Raw genomic sequence first — 16,578 nt, forward strand, 5'->3', positions numbered from 1 at the left:
CCCCTTATTTTGCATTTGCGAGCCACACCCCCTATGTTGCAACACCACATGGCTGATCAAGAGATTAAAGAAGACGAGCTAGAACATGAGAAAACAATCATGAGTGGCCTTCTAATGACTGAAGAGGTAGCAGAACCTGTCTCCCAACAAGTGTGAGCTGTGACCATACCATCAATGTTCACACCCACACAATGTACATTGCCTGTAAACCCCTGCAGAGTGTTGAATGGGAGAGAGACACCATTCACGATACATGGCTACAGCGTCGACATCCATCCAAGCCCTGCTTCTAGTCTAGACTCTGGGGCAGCTGGAAGTAGCAAGGTACGATCACACACACACATTTGATGGCCTCCCCTCCCAATTGGTTCCACTCCACTAAATACACAACTAATTTAAACTCCCCCCCCCCCACATACGTACAGGTTCAGATCACAACAATAACCAATCAAAACTGGCAGCTGCCGAAAAGTCGAGGGACCATCGTCGCTAGCAACGACCAGTACCTGGCGTACGTGCTTGAGGGGAAGAGTGGCTATGTCCTGCGCGTACTTCAACCAGAGACGAGCAATAGAGCTCTTCTCAAAGGTTTCGTGGGTGGTGTGTTGGACGTGGCGTTTGCTCACCGCGGATCTAGTCTACTGGCTGCTGTGGACGAGGGCGGTAACGTGTACGTGTGGGACTTGAGCAGAGTCGAGGAGATCACCAAGGCTCCCACGTATCCTATGACAATGTTATTTTATATACAGCGCCTTTCGAGGAGCATAATTTTCAACCTCGAAACTTAAAAATGTGGTTTACTTTCAGTACGTAGATACATGTACTTTATTATGTAGTTTTATTATGAAGTGAGTGTTCGCACATTTCTCTTTCTCTATTTAATGTAGAGAGGTTTAACATGTAATTCCCACAGTCATTGTCATGATTAATTATTGGCCTTGACCCCCACCTTCCTCTCAGTGATGCACTGTGTGTGGTCTTACAGCGAGGCTACGAGTCAGATAATACCCCCCACAGACTAGTGTGGAGCCCCCACGTGGGGGTCGAGGAGGGGGAGGAGTGTCTGGTCGTCTCTCACGCCTTAGATGTGGAGATCATTGACGTCCGTGCTGTCATAGCCACTGTGCCCTCAGGCATGAAGATAGCCAGCAATAAACTGGAGAAGGGCATCACGACATTGCCAGCAGTACATTCTCTGGTAAGCGGCCATAGCAACATTTGTAGCTCTGGAGTAAATCCATCATACCCTTCCCCCTATGCTTAGGATGTAACTGACTTGTCCTTGTCCCCTGATGGGCAAGTGCTGGCCACCTGTGGAGAAGATGGGCTCCTCAAATTCTGGAGTCTCTCAGAGAAACGCTGTCTGCACGAGCTCAACCCTCACCAAGGTGATGAACTAGCCTTTGGATTTGCTTATACATGTACTTACAGCACATTTAGATAGAGTTCCCCAGAAATGGCAAATGTGGGTCTAATGTTGGCAAAACTGTGACATTGCTAATGTGTATACAACATGTAGATCTATTGACATAATTATGATCTACACACATGCAGCAAAATGTCCATTTGGCCTATTTGAGATCTAGATCGATAAGATGAGTTTTAATTCAACCAGTAAAGTCAGTGTTAGGATCTGCCACTGTGTTAGGGTTTAGCTATGTTAACAAAAGGCTTCATGTTAGATTCCAGACCATAACTTGTTGAAACCTCCAACACTTGTGCATCGACACCTGTGACAGACTCAGTATTACAAACTCTTCGCTTTTGTTCCATCACAAATGAACTACGATCACTGTCGTAGAGACTCTCCGAAACAGGATGAGTACCAATGAAGGACGACTGATATTGTTTTAATAGCAAATACTGAAAGGATATTGAAGTTAGTCCGAATAGATCATGGTAGTAAGTAGTAATACACTCTTCCAGCAAATGTCGATCGATCATTCGAAAGTATTTGTACATCGGATCTATTTTGAAGGCAACTTTACAGTTCTTACAGCTCAATAACTCTGTTCTTCCATGTTCAATGTATGAGTAAACGTAATGTCGGATTTCCCCTAGTATTGCTATTTGCAACTCAGAACAATTGTTGAGAATTCCTACAAAGTTTTGAAGCTGGACTAGCTTAAACCACTGAAACTGTTCCGAGTGAATCTTAATAGTTTGCACAGCTGAGCACGATTCAGACACCTGTTCTGATCCTGATAGAAGAGTCACACTTGGCTGCTTCATAAATGCTACAAATTCAGTACTTGTCATAGCTCTTGAGAATTGTAGTAAGAACTTTTTTACTAACTTCCGAACCTCTGTATTATGGATTAATGATGATGTCTTCCCTGATAATGTTTCTAACTCTTCGAAACTTACATTCTCACTGAGCTAAGTACACTATACATGTACATGTAGCACTATCACAGAGCTGCGATTTGAAATTGGACATTTCCATCCATTTTAACAAAGCAAAGGCCAGCAGCCTTGCGTCTGTTCCCAGAATTCAGTTGTTTTGGTAGCTACTTTTGAAAGCCCGTAATTTGTGTTCAGTATAGCACTATCAATTGGCTACCTTACACAAAATTAATTATAGACCATCAAAGTTAGCTCAGAAAAACACCCAATGACATGATAATCACGCTTTTTTTTTTTTAATGGATACGTTTCATTGTACTCTCTTCCACAGGTCGTCTTGTCACCAGACTGATATTCTGTGACAACCACATCTCACAAGACCCTTCCAACCAGTTCTGGCGGTTCCTCCTCACTGTCTCGGGCACTGAGCTCAAGCTGTGGTGCACTGTGTCTTGGAAGTGTCTTCAGACCATCCGATTCTGTACAACTCCCTCTGGGTCTACCCCACACATACTGTTGAACCTTGACCTCTCAGCTTCATACCTTGTGGTCACTGATGCCATGCGAGCAGTAAGTAACCTTTGACCCCTACTCTGAACATAATATAACCAATTGCAGGCAGTGTATGTGATGCAGCTGGTTGCCGATGACAGTACTGGAACAGCTTCACTGACCTCACTTACTGAGTACCTGTTAAAGCAACCTATCTTCAGTTTCATCGTTCCTGGTCACGCCTCTATGTTGAGCGTAGATGTGGGTGTGGCTTCCAGTGATAGCGAGGATGAGGATGACGAGAGCCCTCAGAGAGACACTAGACTCAACACAGTGGGCATCAAACTCCACACAGTGCACAGCAAGTGAGTACACACTGTTACTTACATGTGTACAGCTGTGAGTATCAGTCTAGAGGCTACATGTAGAGAATGGTGAATGCCTACAGAATGTAATTTTTGTGGTATATACATCTTTGACAAAAGATTCAGATGCTGTACACGTTGCTTTGCAGATCCATGCAAGAGTTGGAGATAAAGTTTGAGCCTCCTGATTTGACAGGTGTGCCCCCTCCTGACGAGCCGGTGGGTGTGGCTGATCCCCTCCTCCCCACCACCCAGCCAGTGGGTGTGGCTGATCCCCTCCTCCCCACCACCCAGCCAGTGGGTGTGGCTGATCCCCTCCTCCCCACCACCCAGCCAGTGGGTGAAGCTGATCCCCTCCTCCCCACCACCCAGCCATTGGGTGTGGCTGATCCCCTCCGCCCCACCACCCAACCGTCCTCTCTCCCAACATTTGGTGCTCACTCTGACTTGTCCACCTCCTTCCATTCATTGACTGACACTGGTAAGATCCTTGCAGCAGCATATGACATATATGTACATGCATGTATCACACACACACACACACACACACACACACACACACACACACACACAGGTTCTCCGAAGCTGCTCACACCAGCACAGTTCCTCTCACCCAACAAGTCTGACCTCCTCCTACCAAGTCCACGCGACTTTGAGACCACACCCTCAAAACATTCAACAAGTGATCTTACCTCTGTCACCATGGAAACATTGTCTGCAGACGAAGCACAATCGAAGCACACTGAAATGAACTCTGACCTTTCAAATCGTCAGGACGACACTTTGTTACCAGAAATTAATAACGCTCCATTAGAGAAATCAGTCTATTATTTAGGATCAGACGATGGATCGCCCAATGAGGTGTCAACTCATATGCCACACCCACTTATGTCCGCCCACTCACAGGAAGTTGACCCCGCCTCCTCTGAATTCGTGAACCTTCCCAAGAGCGTAGTGGAGGTTATAAATGACGGAACGATTGTTACAGCCTCTCCAATGACAACACCTGCGGAAAACCTCGCCAGCTTCCAAAAGGTTAACTCACTGGGGGATTCCCCCTCACCAGAACCAGATGCAGTTGAAGAAGAAGGGGAGTGGCCTAATATTGGACAGCATGACCTCCCCACAAAGATCATCTCGAAAGACCAGGACATGTCCTCCCTGTTGTTGAGTACGCCATCGAGCGTGTACAGTGCCCCAGTAGTGGGGGGAGGGGCAAGCGTGTACGATAGCCCCTTTGTGGGGGGCGGAGCAAACATGTACGATAAACCCCCTGTGGGGGCTGAATATACATTTGAAAACGACCCTGTAATGAACGAGGAAATTGTACCACCCCCTGAGGAGCCTTTAGTTGTCAAAGAGAGGATTTCGTCCTCTGATAGCGATTCACCTTTTGCCGATAAAGAGAAACTTATTGCTGTCGAGGAGACCCCTGCAATTAGTCAAGACCCGCCCCCTGCATTAGTAATCAATGAAGAGGTACCCCCTGTGATGATTGACGACGCCCCTGTTATCAATAACGAACCACCTCGTGTAGTGGACTCAGGTACAGAGCTAACCATGCCCTCGGGAAGTATCGAAACAACTCTCGAAGCTTTCAACACACCCAAACTGGACTCACCAGGAGAGTCACATGATCAAGTGGTACAGTCACATGACCAGCCAGCGGCAGGGTCCTCCAATGAGCAGCTGGAGGTCAAACGTCGCTCCAAACCAAGACAAAGGAGAAGGAAGAAGAAGAGTACAGGTGCTGTGAACAGGTAAGAGCCGCATTTCATTCTCTGTTCACTATGTAACTATATTCTCTTATATCTCTTGTAGCGAATCGGATAGAGAGATGTCCGAGAGTGTGTCGTCTATTGAGAGTGCCGGGGACCTGCTGGCTATTGTTGCTAAGCAACAGGAAGAAATTGTCAAGTTACGTAGGGAACAAGAGATGTTCAGGAGTCAGCTTGAGGGTAAACTAGACACCATGATGAATCAGCAGGCAGCCAATGTTAAGGACCTTGTCAAGCAACAAGGTACATGTACAGCCTACTATTACCTTAAGGTGACATATTTTCACAGGTAGATTTGTTTGCGTTTTTACAGTTTTGTACATTTTGCGGTATAATATTTTGCGAAATGTCGATCTGGATACATTAAACAAGAGGGCGGCCAATTATTTGCGAGTATTAATTTTTGCGATTTTACTCTCATTCGCAGAAATAGCAGAAATTAATACACGCGAAAATATGTCACCTTAAGGTATAAGATTAATAGCTACCTTGTGTGCTATACCGTACAACAGGTTCCGAATGCAAGTTTTTTTTAGATAGCGATTTTTGCAAATATAATTAGTGCAAACGAAAGACGTATACCTAAAGAGTGTGCAATTTGCAATAGTTAAAACACAATTATAAGGCTTGTGCTTGTACTGTAACAGTGGCTTGTACTGTAACAGTGGCTTGTACTGTAACAGTGTAATTACCCGAGGCGCGTGGGCGGCCACGGGTATAGTAGTCTGTTGGTTTGTTTGTTTGTTTGTTTGTTTGTCTGTTTGTCACGAGTATATCTACTCACCTGGACGCCATAGCTCTGCGTTTGCAGCATAGGTAGCCTTCACAGAACAATATCTTGATTTAAATAGTGGCAGATTTTGATGTTAAAGCTTCTTTGTCGAGTAAAAGCTAAGAAGCTTGAATAAGCTTGTGACTAGGTCTGCTTACCTGGATGTTCTAGCACTGCGTTTACAGCATGAGTAGGGTCCACACAACAAGTTAGTACTTTTGCTAGTGGCAGCTTTCGGTGTTAAAGCTCCTTTGTCTAATAAAAGCGAGCAAAATGTAGCTTGAACAGAACCTGCACATGCGTTACTTATAACTGAAGTGATTCTGTACCAAGAACGATGGAACAGGGTCACTAAAGTAGAAAGCTGTATATACCAGGAACAATGGAACAGGGTCACTAAGTAGAAGCTTGAATTATAGCTCCTGCTGCTGACTGGGATCCTACTCCATGCAGAACCTGGAGCCATACTTCTCTGAGACTCCAGGCTTCTTTACTGTGATCCTAATCCACAGTGCATATATCTATAGTACCACTACCTGTTCTCAAATGTTTCAGCATGCCTCCAGTCTGGTTTAGTTTTATTGCTCCTGAGTTGCTGTGCAAGTCATACATGATAACAACATCACTATATGCACTGCATTATATTTCTGGTTTCTTTTTAATCATGTCACCATGTACCAGCCGAGGGTTTGCACTTTAGTGCTCTAGTTCGCATTGTTAATTCGTAATTAGGTATAATATATCTTTGACAATAATTATTGCTCGGCAAATTCATGTACATGAGGTTATAATCACTTGTTGAGGCTGTCACTGTGACCCCCCCCCCCTCTAGATGCTCGCTTGGATCGTGTGCTACGAGAGAAATCGTCCTCTGATAAGATTCGTGCTGACAAACTAGCGCCCACGCTCATCACATCAATCAGTGGAGCTATCAAGAATAAACTGGATCATATGATCAAGGCTGAGATGAGGAACACCGTCCTACCTTGTGAGCTCCTGTAGTCCTAAAGTGATATGCAGTTGTTTATCAGGCATTCTCCAAACATTCATACAATTTACGTTGTACGTATGTACTGTTAGCCTCTTCCCCTCCAACTAAAACCTTTCTACACTAGAGGCCTGTGGTGGAGGAGGCTTATGTACTGTATGTACAGCACTATAACTTGACATAATGTTATTGTATCAATGTCCACGTGTGTGCTCTGTCCCAGCCCTCCAGCGCTCCATGACCTCCATTCAGAATGACCTCTCCGCGAACATGGCCCAGAGAATGGAGGCTGCTCTTAGAGATGGAGTCAATCAGATTCTACACATTGGGGTGAGCAGTCCGCATGTTGTACGTTCTATTGCATAGCTACACTGTCCCACAAGTCTAGTATGTCTTTAGATACGATACATGTGACAAAAAAGGCCATCTCTTAAAGTTGTACTACTCTGTTCTTGTTCAGGGTCTCTCTGATGCGATAGGCGGGGCAGTGGCCGGGTCCCTACAGAGGGTGGTGGTTGCTCGCTACGAGGAGGTGTTCAAGTCTGTCGTGATCCCGGGGTTTGAAAAGGGTTGTCAGGAGATGTTCCGACAGATCGATGAGGCTTTCAGAAGAGGAACAACAGAATGTGAGTAGCTACATTGTTTGTTAGTGCATTGTACGTTTACAAGAGCTATATATAAGTGGATGTTTATTCTGAAATAGGCCTGTTTTCGGAGCTGCATGTAGCTCTGAGCAGCTGTAACTAGAGTTAGAAACTAGGAATGTTCAACTTCAACATGCTCTTTGATAGTGCTACAATAATAATTACTGAGATTAGGGATTGCTTTTGGGCCCAAAATTGTTCCTTTTCTGGAAAATGTACAAACCGTTTTACATGACCTGAACTGTACATATCCTCCTTGTCAGTACTAACTATTATCTGCAATCTCGTGGTTATACAGAGAGGGGCTTGTACCTGTGGGAAGTTCACAGACCATGTTATCAAACTTTAATTTGTCTGACAGTTTCGTTACATTGTACAATCATTGTTCTTTCAGATCTTGGCCAGTTGAGTGGTCACAATCGCCAGCTGGTGGAGATGACCCTCCAGCAAGTAACCCACACTGTTACCTCGTTAGCGGGTCAGGGGTCTCCCCTCATCGCACAAGTACAGAGTGTCGTCAAGCAGGAGATGGCTACCACCCAACAAAAGTGAGTAAACTATAATAATACTAACCTGTAGTACAATAGAGAGAGATCCTTCACTGTGTACTTTGTACCCCGGTGTACTTGTCTAGTATGTCTACTTTGTTGCTGCAGCATACAGCAGATGGTTGTGGAGAGTGTGGCATCGTCTGTTTCCAAGGAAGTAGAGGCAGCCTTCAAAGAGTACTACCAGGCTAGCCCAGAGGTCAGGCAAGAAGAAGAGAGAAAACGAAAGGAGGAAGAAATGACTCAATTGGTCGGAGACCAACGGTTCAATTCAGCATTTGAGCTAGCACTGTCCACATCTGATCTCAAGCTGGTTATGTACTTGTGTGGTCAGGTCAACGCCGACTTTGTGTTTGAGAAGACACCGTGTCCTCTCTCTCAACCTGTTCTGCTCTCCCTCATTCAGCAACTCTCTGTGGAGCTACAGGACCAGCTCGAGCTCAAAATCAAGTGAGACAACCACCCAGTGTGTGTGTGTGTGTTATATCCCCCACTCCTCCCCTCCTCTTCCCCACTATCCTTTGTGTGTGTGTCTAACTATATAATTTTTTATGTGTCCCTGCTCACAGGTATCTGGAGCACTCCCTGTTGGCCCTGGACGTAGGTAGTGATGTCACTAGGAGTCACATGACCCCCGTTGTCTCGCAGCTGTCACAGCAGTTATCCTTGCTGGAGCAGACATTCATGTCCAACTCCTCGTTGGCCACACCCACCATCACAAAACTCGTAAAACGGTTGAAAATGATGGCCCAACACTTGACTGCCCAGCAGTGAATATAACTGAACTCTGAACTCTCCATTATTATGAACCTGATGTATTATACACATGTATAATCATTATATTCTTGACTAGTTTTTGTAGCATTGTAATTTACCCTATAATTATATACAAGATGTAGGTATTACTCATTGAATTAGTGTTGTTGAATTAGATAAGTACAAACCATTGTAACAGATAACAGAACACTGTGAAAGAAGAGGTGTAAAGTACGTGTAATGCACGTAATAATATTGTCAGGTGAAAATTCATCGTCTTCCTCCACGTCCACCTCCTCCTCCTCTGGGGGGGCCACCACCGCCACGCCCACCTCGACCACGCCCCCTGCCTCGGCCACGACCTCGACCCATAGCAGCTGTACACAAATAATTGTTAAATGCAAGGAGCAACATACGATAATGCTATAAGCAAAAACTACCTTCTCTTTTCTTGGTGATTTTTGCGCGAGGAGTGTCGTCTACAAGGAGTGTATCTAGAGGAAGGTTTTCGGGGAGGATGAAATAACGTATGTTGTTACCACGGACACTAAGCGTATCCAATGAGATGGGGTCTCTGTCTTTGATGGTCATCTTGACTGACTTGAGATGTGTGTTCATACTCATGTCCACTCCTGCGGTGGGGAGAGGAGAATGGGGTGTGCATTAAATGGAAGTGAGAGGGGAAGGTGATGCATTAAATAGAATCTGTTCACCTACTGACCTGATACTGTTCCATACACTGTTGTTCCATTTTTTAACTCTATTGTGACCGTCTCGTGAGAGAGCTTCATCAAAAACCTGCACAATGCAAGTAGACATAACACACCGTACAAAACACATAATTATTCTGCACACGTGTACCATTTTCTAAGTATGCCAATACTTTATCTATTAAAATGCACATATCTACTAGGTCTTAATTGCATCACACTCACCTAACAAGCTTCATTTTGGTCGATGGAAGAGGATTCAAAAAATTACTGACTTCTTTATCGCTGCAACGTCTTGTTGATGTTCATAGTATACGGAGATAAGAGGACCTCGATCAAAGTATACGGGTTTCTATGGAAACAGAATAACAAAATGGCTACCCAAACAGCGAAGATGGAAGATCTCTCTGATATGGACGATTACTCACTGCTAGACCTCCTAGAGCAGACACAGTAAGTTTATAGCTAAAAGTTATATCTCTAGTATTTTTCCATTTTTTAGGAAGTCGAACGAAACGATGTCAAAGGAAATCAATATGTTTGAAAAATTCCTAAAGCAACTCGGCGATTCAAAAGATGTTCAGTCGAAAGGTAAGTGCTAGTCATGTGGTGCGTTGTATCATACTCACTGTTTCTCTCCCCTCAGCTGGCATTCCCACTATGCCCTCCTCACAGGTGGATATGAGGGCTCAGAGGAAGAAGGGGAAAACTAACAAGGGAGGTGGGACCTCAATCGATAAGTACGTCCGTTGGGTACCTGCCTCTAAAAGCTATCTTTGTTGACAAATGTTTTTACTCGTGCACAGAACCCTTAAGTTGACAGTGGAGCAGAAGTGTGACATTGCCACTCGAGAGTTGGAGGAATTACGAGACGAGCAACAAAGAGCAAAAGAAGATTATGAGAGAGCGTGGGACAACCACAAGGCAATCGTTGACGAGGCGGAGATACGAACCACAGAGATCAAGAAATCCTGGTACGAGTTTGATCGAGATATTGTGAAGGGTGCTCTCAACCAGGTGAGTGTCGTATTTTATATATATACTCGTAATTCTACACATGTGTACAGACATTGTCGTGGTGTACTTGTTCCAATGTAATCATTCTCCTACCTACCTGCAGAGAACTGGCAAGATAAAGGGGGAGAAGGTCGTGAAGTATTTTGATGAGAGAATAAAAGCCAAAGTGAGTAGTAGTATACACTGTACACTACGTATGCAGCGGAACCAAGGAACAATGTTTTGCCCATTATACAGAGGTGGCCTTTGTTGAGGGTTTGTTTTGTACACAAACTGTTCATTAGGGACCAGGGTGCCTGGCCATTATATTGCAGTTGACCTTTCTTCAGGGGTGTCCGTTAAGAGAGGTTCCACTGTAGCCCAATTTATTGAAATAACCACCCTTACCAACCCACCCTTTCCACTTTAGGATGCTTTGATTGAGAAGCTTCGTCTCAAGAACGCGACGCTACGAGTGAAAAAGCGTAAATTGGGTGGTCATTTGAAAGTCAAGGAAGAGGCGGGAGAGGTGCGGAGCGAGGTGGACTTTGAACAGCTTAAAATCGAGAACAAACAATTTAGTGGGAAATTTGACGAGAAGAATGAAGAACTGCTCAAACTAAAACTGAGTGCTGGGAATACTCTACAGATTCTCAACTCATACAAGGTGATTGCATACACTATCGCGTTAGTCTATTTGATTGCCCCTGCAGAAGAAGCTGCATGCTTTGAGTGCGGAGTGTGGCCAGCTAGACTCTGAGATTAGTCAGCGAACAGACTTGCTGCAGAGGGTACAGACTGAAACCACCACTGTCAATAACGTATGAACATGTGTTACTGTGTTTTACATCTTTGTACTGTATTTTGTGCTTTTTAGGAGAAATCCACAGCAGAGGAAGTAAATGCTGAGGCTAGGAAAAAACTGGAAGACTTTAAAGTACCTGACGTATGTCTAAATTAATGTGTAGAAGATGTCATGTGAGAATGTCATGTGATCTATGTAGGTAATGGAGTATGTTCAGGAGCGGTCCAGTCTCTATGAGCTGAGTAAGAAGGTCAGGGCGTGGGAGAGAAAGGTCGAGATTGCTGAGGTACAATATATACACTGTAATTATATATCCAATGCATGACTTCGGGAGAGCTTCTTTGTGTCTCGCTACGGAGTACAGTGTACACATGCATTGTGTGTGGAGTTGTTTTATTTATCTGCTATGGTCTCCTCTCTAATAGATGGCCCTCCGCTCATACAAACAGACGTGGGCACGTATGAGTCATCAACACACAGAGAGACTGCACCAGCAGAGAGCACCCACCCACCCTCCCAGACTACACTAAGCTACCATGTGGAACTCATTAAATTATCAATTGTATTTTGTGAACACATTGTTATTATAATTATGACCATGATTTATTGTTGTGAAATGAATGAGTACATGTACTAACACAGGCCAACAGGTCGTTGTATAAAACATTGCAGAAGAATAAGAGCACAAAAATGATTGCATAAGCATGCCATGCTGAGAGTCCTGCGCTACCAATGGTATTGTCTCCTGGGTCGTCTGCATTGAGCGTAGTGAGGTGTCTGGTTCAAACTCCAGAGTGTCAGGTAGCCATCCCACTGAAGAGAGGGGTCAAAGGTGAACACAGCGTATATATACCTCCGGTACATGTATGTATAATGGTCGTGGTTTACCGATGATGCCACCAGTTTCCCTGGCGATGTGGGGTGCCATGAGACGTCCCTGACAACCCCCTGACTCTTGTCAGACTCTAACCTCTTCACCACTTCACCAGTCAGAACATCATAGACTACGATATAAATGGGGGGGGGGGGTTAAAATTAATTGGTAGGAACAAAAATTATTATAGACTACATAATTAAGGGAGTGTGCATACTTACTGATGACTCTTCCTTTAGCACAGGCTGTGTATATGTAGCGCTGTATAGAGAGTAGAACACCACAATAACAGGAGCCCATAAATAAGAGCCTTCTAAATCCTTCTCTTATTTATGGGCCCCTGATAATAACAAGGCCCCCTACCAGACCCGGGGGCAGGCTCACCTGTCCAGTTGTAGCCTGAGGGGAGAAGCGACATCGAAGCAGAGTGTTCTTGACCAGGTGTCCAGCGTATGTCATTATGGAGGTGTCTCCAGGAAGTTGTGTCCTGGCGTCTTTTTGAGTGTTGACTGGGACGTCCTCCCATCTACAGCAAGGGGTAGGTGGTGTGAGGGGGCAGTTGTGAGGGGTGTGATAAGTGTGAGGACACACCTGTAGTCCCAGCTTTGCCTGCTCACTCTGTCCAGGGTGGCTTCCACTGCATCTCCTCTAGAGAACTTTCGTAGGTCCCACAGTTTAATAGTTTGGTCTTTACTGTTGGTGATCAAGTGGCGACAATCTCCCTACAACAAAATAGCAAGCAAATTTTAGCAATTTACCGAATCAAGGTGAGGGTCGCCCAAATAAAAAATTGCCAATGTTTTAGCTTGATTCCAGTAATAATATCGCACGATATCAATAATACCATGCAGCCTGATTGTCAAATTAAAAATCACCATTAGTAGTTCAATATCTCATTAATTTTGACAAAATAATGTTAGCTCGCCAAATTTACCCGCTATACGGTATGTTTTTATTGAAGTAGGTCTTCAAACTAAAGTGGTATCTAGACTTACACACGCACAGGCATGCAGGTGTGATACCTTAGGGTCGATGTAAGTGATTCCATCCTTGTGACCTGCCAACACACCCACTGGCTGGGGAGAGACCTCAGAGAGAATGCGTCTGTCCCACACCTGTAATTATAGAGCAGTCATACAGTATGTAAGCTTGAAGTGGTATGCAACGACTGGGGCTATGGATGACTAGCCTCGATTCCAGGCCGCAAGGAAGGGAGAGAGACTAAAGGGTTGGAGTCGAGGCTAATGGATGACATACTACATTGATTGCGTGTTGTACGTTACCTTACATAGTCCATCATCTCCTCCTGAGTAGATCATATGGGATGATTCCCCCTCCACGTTGAGGGCACTCACGTCATCACTGTGGGCGTGGATCTGTGACAGTGTGTAAGATGTGAGGCTAGTGCAGAGTGTGTGTGTGTAGTGGGACTTACGGCTAATACTCTCTCACATCTCGTACGGTCGTACACGTATACATGTTCATCGTTAGACCTGAATAAAATAAATCATTCTACGTGAACATTTTCAATATTTGCACAATATTTCTCTAAATTAGGTTAGGAAAATGTACGTATGCTACACAACTTACGACGCAAATATTTCGTTTCCATCATTGGAAAATTTGACAGAGAATGCACAGAAGCTTCCTCCCATGATAGGCAGCAGGTCGAGGGAGAAGTGTTTGTCAGAGTGAACACTCGCTATGTTGATGTAGGGGGACCAGGTGGAGTATGCCAACCATTGCTGATCAGGACTGAGAGGGGTCGTATCAAGTTAACGCATTGTTGACGTGATACTGACCTCAGTACTGTGTCGAGGATGCTCCACCCAACATCACGGGCTTGTAGAGCTTTGAAACATTTAAAGTTTGAGCCTTGAGTATCGTATAGCCTTATCCAACTATCTGCAGGATAAGCGCACACACACAGTATATTAGTAGTTACACCAGACACACTAAGATCAAAGGTTTACCTTGTGTAGAGGAGAGAAATATAGAGCCGTCTTTTGAGTAGGTTCCACAGAACACTCTTGAATCAAGAGAGTCAGCCATACAATGATGGCTAGGGAGCATCCTACAGCAAGTGTGTGTGTGTGTGTGTGTGTTTGTGTTTGAGAATGGTATATACAGATGTATAGAGGGTGGGATCGGGCTTTCCGACACATAATTACTGACTCAGCCTAAAAATTAGAAACAGCTCAAAGTGAAAAGCCAATTTGTAGGTTCTCACTATAGTAATGCAGAAGCCTGAAGGCACGTTTACGTACATGTAGTATGAAATCAAATGTGTGTGTGTGTGCCTGTACTGACAACTACAGACTTACTCTGAAGTGAGGGCCACCTTCTGTGCAGCACTGGGACTGTCCCTATACAGCTGCCTCTGTGTGTGTGTGGGGGGGGGGAGGGGGTCACACTGTGTCGTCAGTAACTACCTTAACCTAACCTTCTCAATGTGAGCAGAAATATTGCGAGGGCATCCGATATGTGAACTTTGACCTGAATCCATCATAACTTGCCGGTAGATATCATATGATTTCTGTGGGGAGAGGGTAAAGAATTTATAGTGATTATCTCGTAACTATACTTACGTCCATGGGTACAGGAGATGGTATATTCTTATCTGATTCCACACTAGCGTCAGGCCTCATCGGACTATGTGTGTGTGGGCGTGTGTGGCTAGTACCGTAAGCGTTCCAATTATAGAACCAGCCTCGGTTTAGGACGCCCTCTTTTATAACGCCCATAATGCTATATATTATACTATCATATAAAATCTTTTTTTTTGTACATAGTTTCTAATAATTTTTTTACTGGTTCTATAATTAGAACGCTTACAGTAAGAGTCGAGCCTCATGTGTGGGGGCGTATGTGGAGTGAGTGTGGGTAGACTTAGTGGTTTATTTATTGCCTTACAGGAATCCTAGTTGTCTTAGGAAGGAGAGTCTTGAGAGATCGTTGATCTGAAGCTGATAGCCTCTCTCCTGCAATCCCTCTACCTCGTTGGAGCGTGTCCTCACCACCTCCAGGAAGTCAGCTATGTCTCCATCGTCACTCGTACTCTGCTGCACAAAGATATCACATGAGCTGACCATTTATAGGTATACAGGCTAGGGGAAATCATTACATTGCTCTCATCTGAAGAGAAACGAGCCCCCATGTCATCCATAGATAGATATATCTAGATCCAGCAATGGCAATAAAAACAAAAGTAGTATATAATTATTGAAGAGAACTGTGTGTACTTTTATTGGTGGGCGTGTCCACATTTCTGATTTGCTGAGTAAGCGGATAAGTTCGAATGGTGGCTAGCTAGCTGAAGATGTCTCTAGTGTTTCAGACCATGATATTCTCTGTACTGTTACTAGCAGGAGATTGCAACAGCAAAAAACCCTCTCCTGACTCTGACAGCCCTACATTCGCAAGAACAGTGAAGGACACAGCAAAATCAGTAGGTCAAGCAGCCAAGACAGTTGGTGACAATGCTTGGAAGCTTAGCAAAGACACAGTATCCACAGTATCTGGTATATTCACCAAAAGCACCAATCAACTAGGACCTGATCCTGAGGTAGCAGTGGAGACCAACAGTGATCAATCAAAAGGGACTAACACTTTGTCTGAAGCCGATGAGGCTAACTGTCTCACCGATGAGGCAAACTGTCCCGCCGATGAGGCTAACTGTCTCGCCGGCCCCGATGAGGCTAACTGTCCCAGTGATGAGAACGATGATTTGAAGGGGCATGACTTTGATTTGTCGGTGGTTGATACGGATGAGGGTGTATTTAGTCAGCTGTTAGACATAGCCTCCAGTAGTGTGTCTACAGTCTATAAAACAGCTAAAGAGAACATTTACGACAATGGAGCTAGACTGATGAGGAACTTCTCCAAGATAGTGAGGGAGATAGTACATGAGGAGCTGTACGTGTTCCTGCAGACTGTGTTGAGTGGTCTGGGAGCCTCCCTCCTTACCCCGGGTACGCACACAGCTAGTGGTGAAGTTATTCATTACAAGAGCTTGTACAGCCTAGTCTATGACAGTCCATATAATTAGTAAATGAGCTACTGTATAGTGGGACATTTTCATGAAGTGTAAAATTTCGCAAAAATTAAAACTGGGATAAACTTCCACACACTGGTATTTCACATGCAAAGCTATTAGCATTTTTGCTCAGGGCTCTCGAGCCAAATAGCCACCAGCGAACATTTCCCCGCTACATGTATACAGTATGAGATTTGTCACTAGTGCGATATCATTAATCCATTCTCTCCCATTGCAGGTGCTACACTTTACTACCTCGGACAGGCGGCCATGACGATCGTCCTAGTCGTCATTTGTCTCCTCCTCTCGTACGTGTTCCTGTTCCGAGTGTCTATATTCATCATACTGGGAGGCAATGCTTCAGTGTACCTGGTCCACCAGTTCATGGGACCAATATGGATCTTTGATTGGATGTTCACTGGCCTGTCTCAATTCACATGGATACTACGCATGACATACAGACATCCC

General features: G+C 44.6%; 5 protein-coding genes across 7 annotated transcripts in view; 3 read left to right on the forward strand and 2 right to left on the reverse strand.

The window, feature by feature from the left end:
* The first annotated feature begins 30 nt into the window (after nt 1-30).
* Nucleotides 31-8,847, forward strand: LOC135345129 (enhancer of mRNA-decapping protein 4-like). The gene is made up of 16 exons (XM_064542484.1): nt 31-152; nt 219-324; nt 426-718; nt 961-1,198; nt 1,265-1,388; nt 2,678-2,916; nt 2,965-3,203; nt 3,353-3,684; nt 3,778-4,963; nt 5,025-5,224; nt 6,586-6,741; nt 6,965-7,071; nt 7,202-7,367; nt 7,780-7,933; nt 8,042-8,383; nt 8,503-8,847. Exons 1-16 carry the CDS (start codon nt 34-36, stop codon nt 8,705-8,707), a joined length of 4,206 nt encoding a protein of 1,401 aa, XP_064398554.1. The 5' UTR covers nt 31-33; the 3' UTR covers nt 8,708-8,847.
* Nucleotides 8,830-9,755, reverse strand: LOC135345172 (small nuclear ribonucleoprotein Sm D1-like). The gene is made up of 4 exons (XM_064542535.1): nt 9,625-9,755; nt 9,411-9,487; nt 9,130-9,321; nt 8,830-9,066 (listed from the first exon to the last, which is right to left on the reverse strand). The coding sequence occupies exons 1-4, from the start codon at nt 9,636-9,638 to the stop codon at nt 8,960-8,962; spliced, it is 390 nt and encodes a 129-aa protein (XP_064398605.1). The 5' UTR covers nt 9,639-9,755; the 3' UTR covers nt 8,830-8,959.
* Nucleotides 9,701-11,817, forward strand: LOC135345154 (coiled-coil domain-containing protein 113-like). Its single transcript, XM_064542517.1, has 10 exons — nt 9,701-9,852; nt 9,902-9,990; nt 10,046-10,139; nt 10,206-10,416; nt 10,520-10,582; nt 10,826-11,062; nt 11,109-11,216; nt 11,273-11,341; nt 11,400-11,486; nt 11,626-11,817. The coding sequence occupies exons 1-10, from the start codon at nt 9,701-9,703 to the stop codon at nt 11,728-11,730; spliced, it is 1,215 nt and encodes a 404-aa protein (XP_064398587.1). The 3' UTR covers nt 11,731-11,817.
* On the reverse strand, nt 11,749-15,331 carry LOC135345149 (DDB1- and CUL4-associated factor 11-like). 3 transcript variants are annotated; one of them, XM_064542509.1, is made up of 16 exons: nt 15,199-15,331; nt 14,988-15,133; nt 14,663-14,726; nt 14,518-14,610; nt 14,399-14,454; nt 14,048-14,148; nt 13,877-13,979; nt 13,665-13,829; nt 13,510-13,567; nt 13,358-13,450; nt 13,097-13,189; nt 12,666-12,796; nt 12,459-12,600; nt 12,296-12,335; nt 12,089-12,204; nt 11,749-12,013 (listed from the first exon to the last, which is right to left on the reverse strand). In XM_064542509.1, exons 1-16 carry the CDS (start codon nt 15,238-15,240, stop codon nt 11,927-11,929), a joined length of 1,530 nt encoding a protein of 509 aa, XP_064398579.1. In that variant the 5' UTR covers nt 15,241-15,331; the 3' UTR covers nt 11,749-11,926. The 3 variants fall into 3 exon arrangements, with proteins under 3 accessions (XP_064398579.1, XP_064398578.1, XP_064398580.1); XM_064542508.1 differs by having other exon boundaries at nt 14,988-15,136; XM_064542510.1 differs by lacking the exons at nt 14,663-14,726; nt 15,199-15,331 and having other exon boundaries at nt 14,988-15,116.
* Nucleotides 15,332-15,340: 9 nt separating this feature from the next.
* LOC135345155 (uncharacterized) overlaps nt 15,341-16,578 on the forward strand; it is a 1,596-nt gene continuing 358 nt past the window's right edge. Inside the window, exons 1-2 of the mRNA XM_064542518.1 lie at nt 15,341-16,045; nt 16,349-16,578. The exon at nt 16,349-16,578 is cut by the window's right edge and continues 358 nt beyond it. Of these exons, the coding sequence (XP_064398588.1) occupies nt 15,394-16,045; nt 16,349-16,578 (882 nt within the window). The 5' untranslated portion in view covers nt 15,341-15,393. The remainder of the gene's footprint in view (nt 16,046-16,348) is intronic.

The sequence above is a fragment of the Halichondria panicea genome, chromosome 12, assembly GCF_963675165.1.
Source record: "Halichondria panicea chromosome 12, odHalPani1.1, whole genome shotgun sequence".
NCBI classification, from domain to species: domain Eukaryota; kingdom Metazoa; phylum Porifera; class Demospongiae; order Suberitida; family Halichondriidae; genus Halichondria; species Halichondria panicea.

Excerpts from the sequence above, each read along its gene's own strand:
- LOC135345129 (XM_064542484.1), top strand. The coding sequence starts at position 34 with ATGTTGCAACACCACATGGCTGATCAAGAGATTAAAGAAGACGAGCTA. Across the intron at positions 3,685-3,777 it reads CCATTCATTGACTGACACTG|GTTCTCCGAAGCTGCTCACA; the intron begins GTAAGATCCTTG and ends ACACACACACAG. Across the intron at positions 6,742-6,964 it reads GAGGAACACCGTCCTACCTT|CCCTCCAGCGCTCCATGACC; the intron begins GTGAGCTCCTGT and ends GCTCTGTCCCAG.
- LOC135345149 (XM_064542508.1), bottom strand. The coding sequence starts at position 15,240 with ATGGATGACATGGGGGCTCGTTTCTCTTCAGATGAGAGCAAT. Across the intron at positions 14,455-14,517 it reads TTTCTGCTCACATTGAGAAG|AGGCAGCTGTATAGGGACAG; the intron begins GTTAGGTTAAGG and ends ACACACACACAG. Across the intron at positions 12,014-12,088 it reads GGAAACTGGTGGCATCATCG|TGGGATGGCTACCTGACACT; the intron begins GTAAACCACGAC and ends CCCTCTCTTCAG.
- LOC135345172 (XM_064542535.1), bottom strand. Across the intron at positions 9,322-9,410 it reads AGTGTATGGAACAGTATCAG|GAGTGGACATGAGTATGAAC; the intron begins GTCAGTAGGTGA and ends TCCCCACCGCAG. Across the intron at positions 9,067-9,129 it reads AATCACCAAGAAAAGAGAAG|CTGCTATGGGTCGAGGTCGT; the intron begins GTAGTTTTTGCT and ends ATTTGTGTACAG.
- LOC135345154 (XM_064542517.1), top strand. The coding sequence starts at position 9,701 with ATGTTCATAGTATACGGAGATAAGAGGACCTCGATCAAAGTATACGGG. Across the intron at positions 9,991-10,045 it reads AAAAGATGTTCAGTCGAAAG|CTGGCATTCCCACTATGCCC; the intron begins GTAAGTGCTAGT and ends CTCTCCCCTCAG. Across the intron at positions 11,342-11,399 it reads AAGACTTTAAAGTACCTGAC|GTAATGGAGTATGTTCAGGA; the intron begins GTATGTCTAAAT and ends TGATCTATGTAG.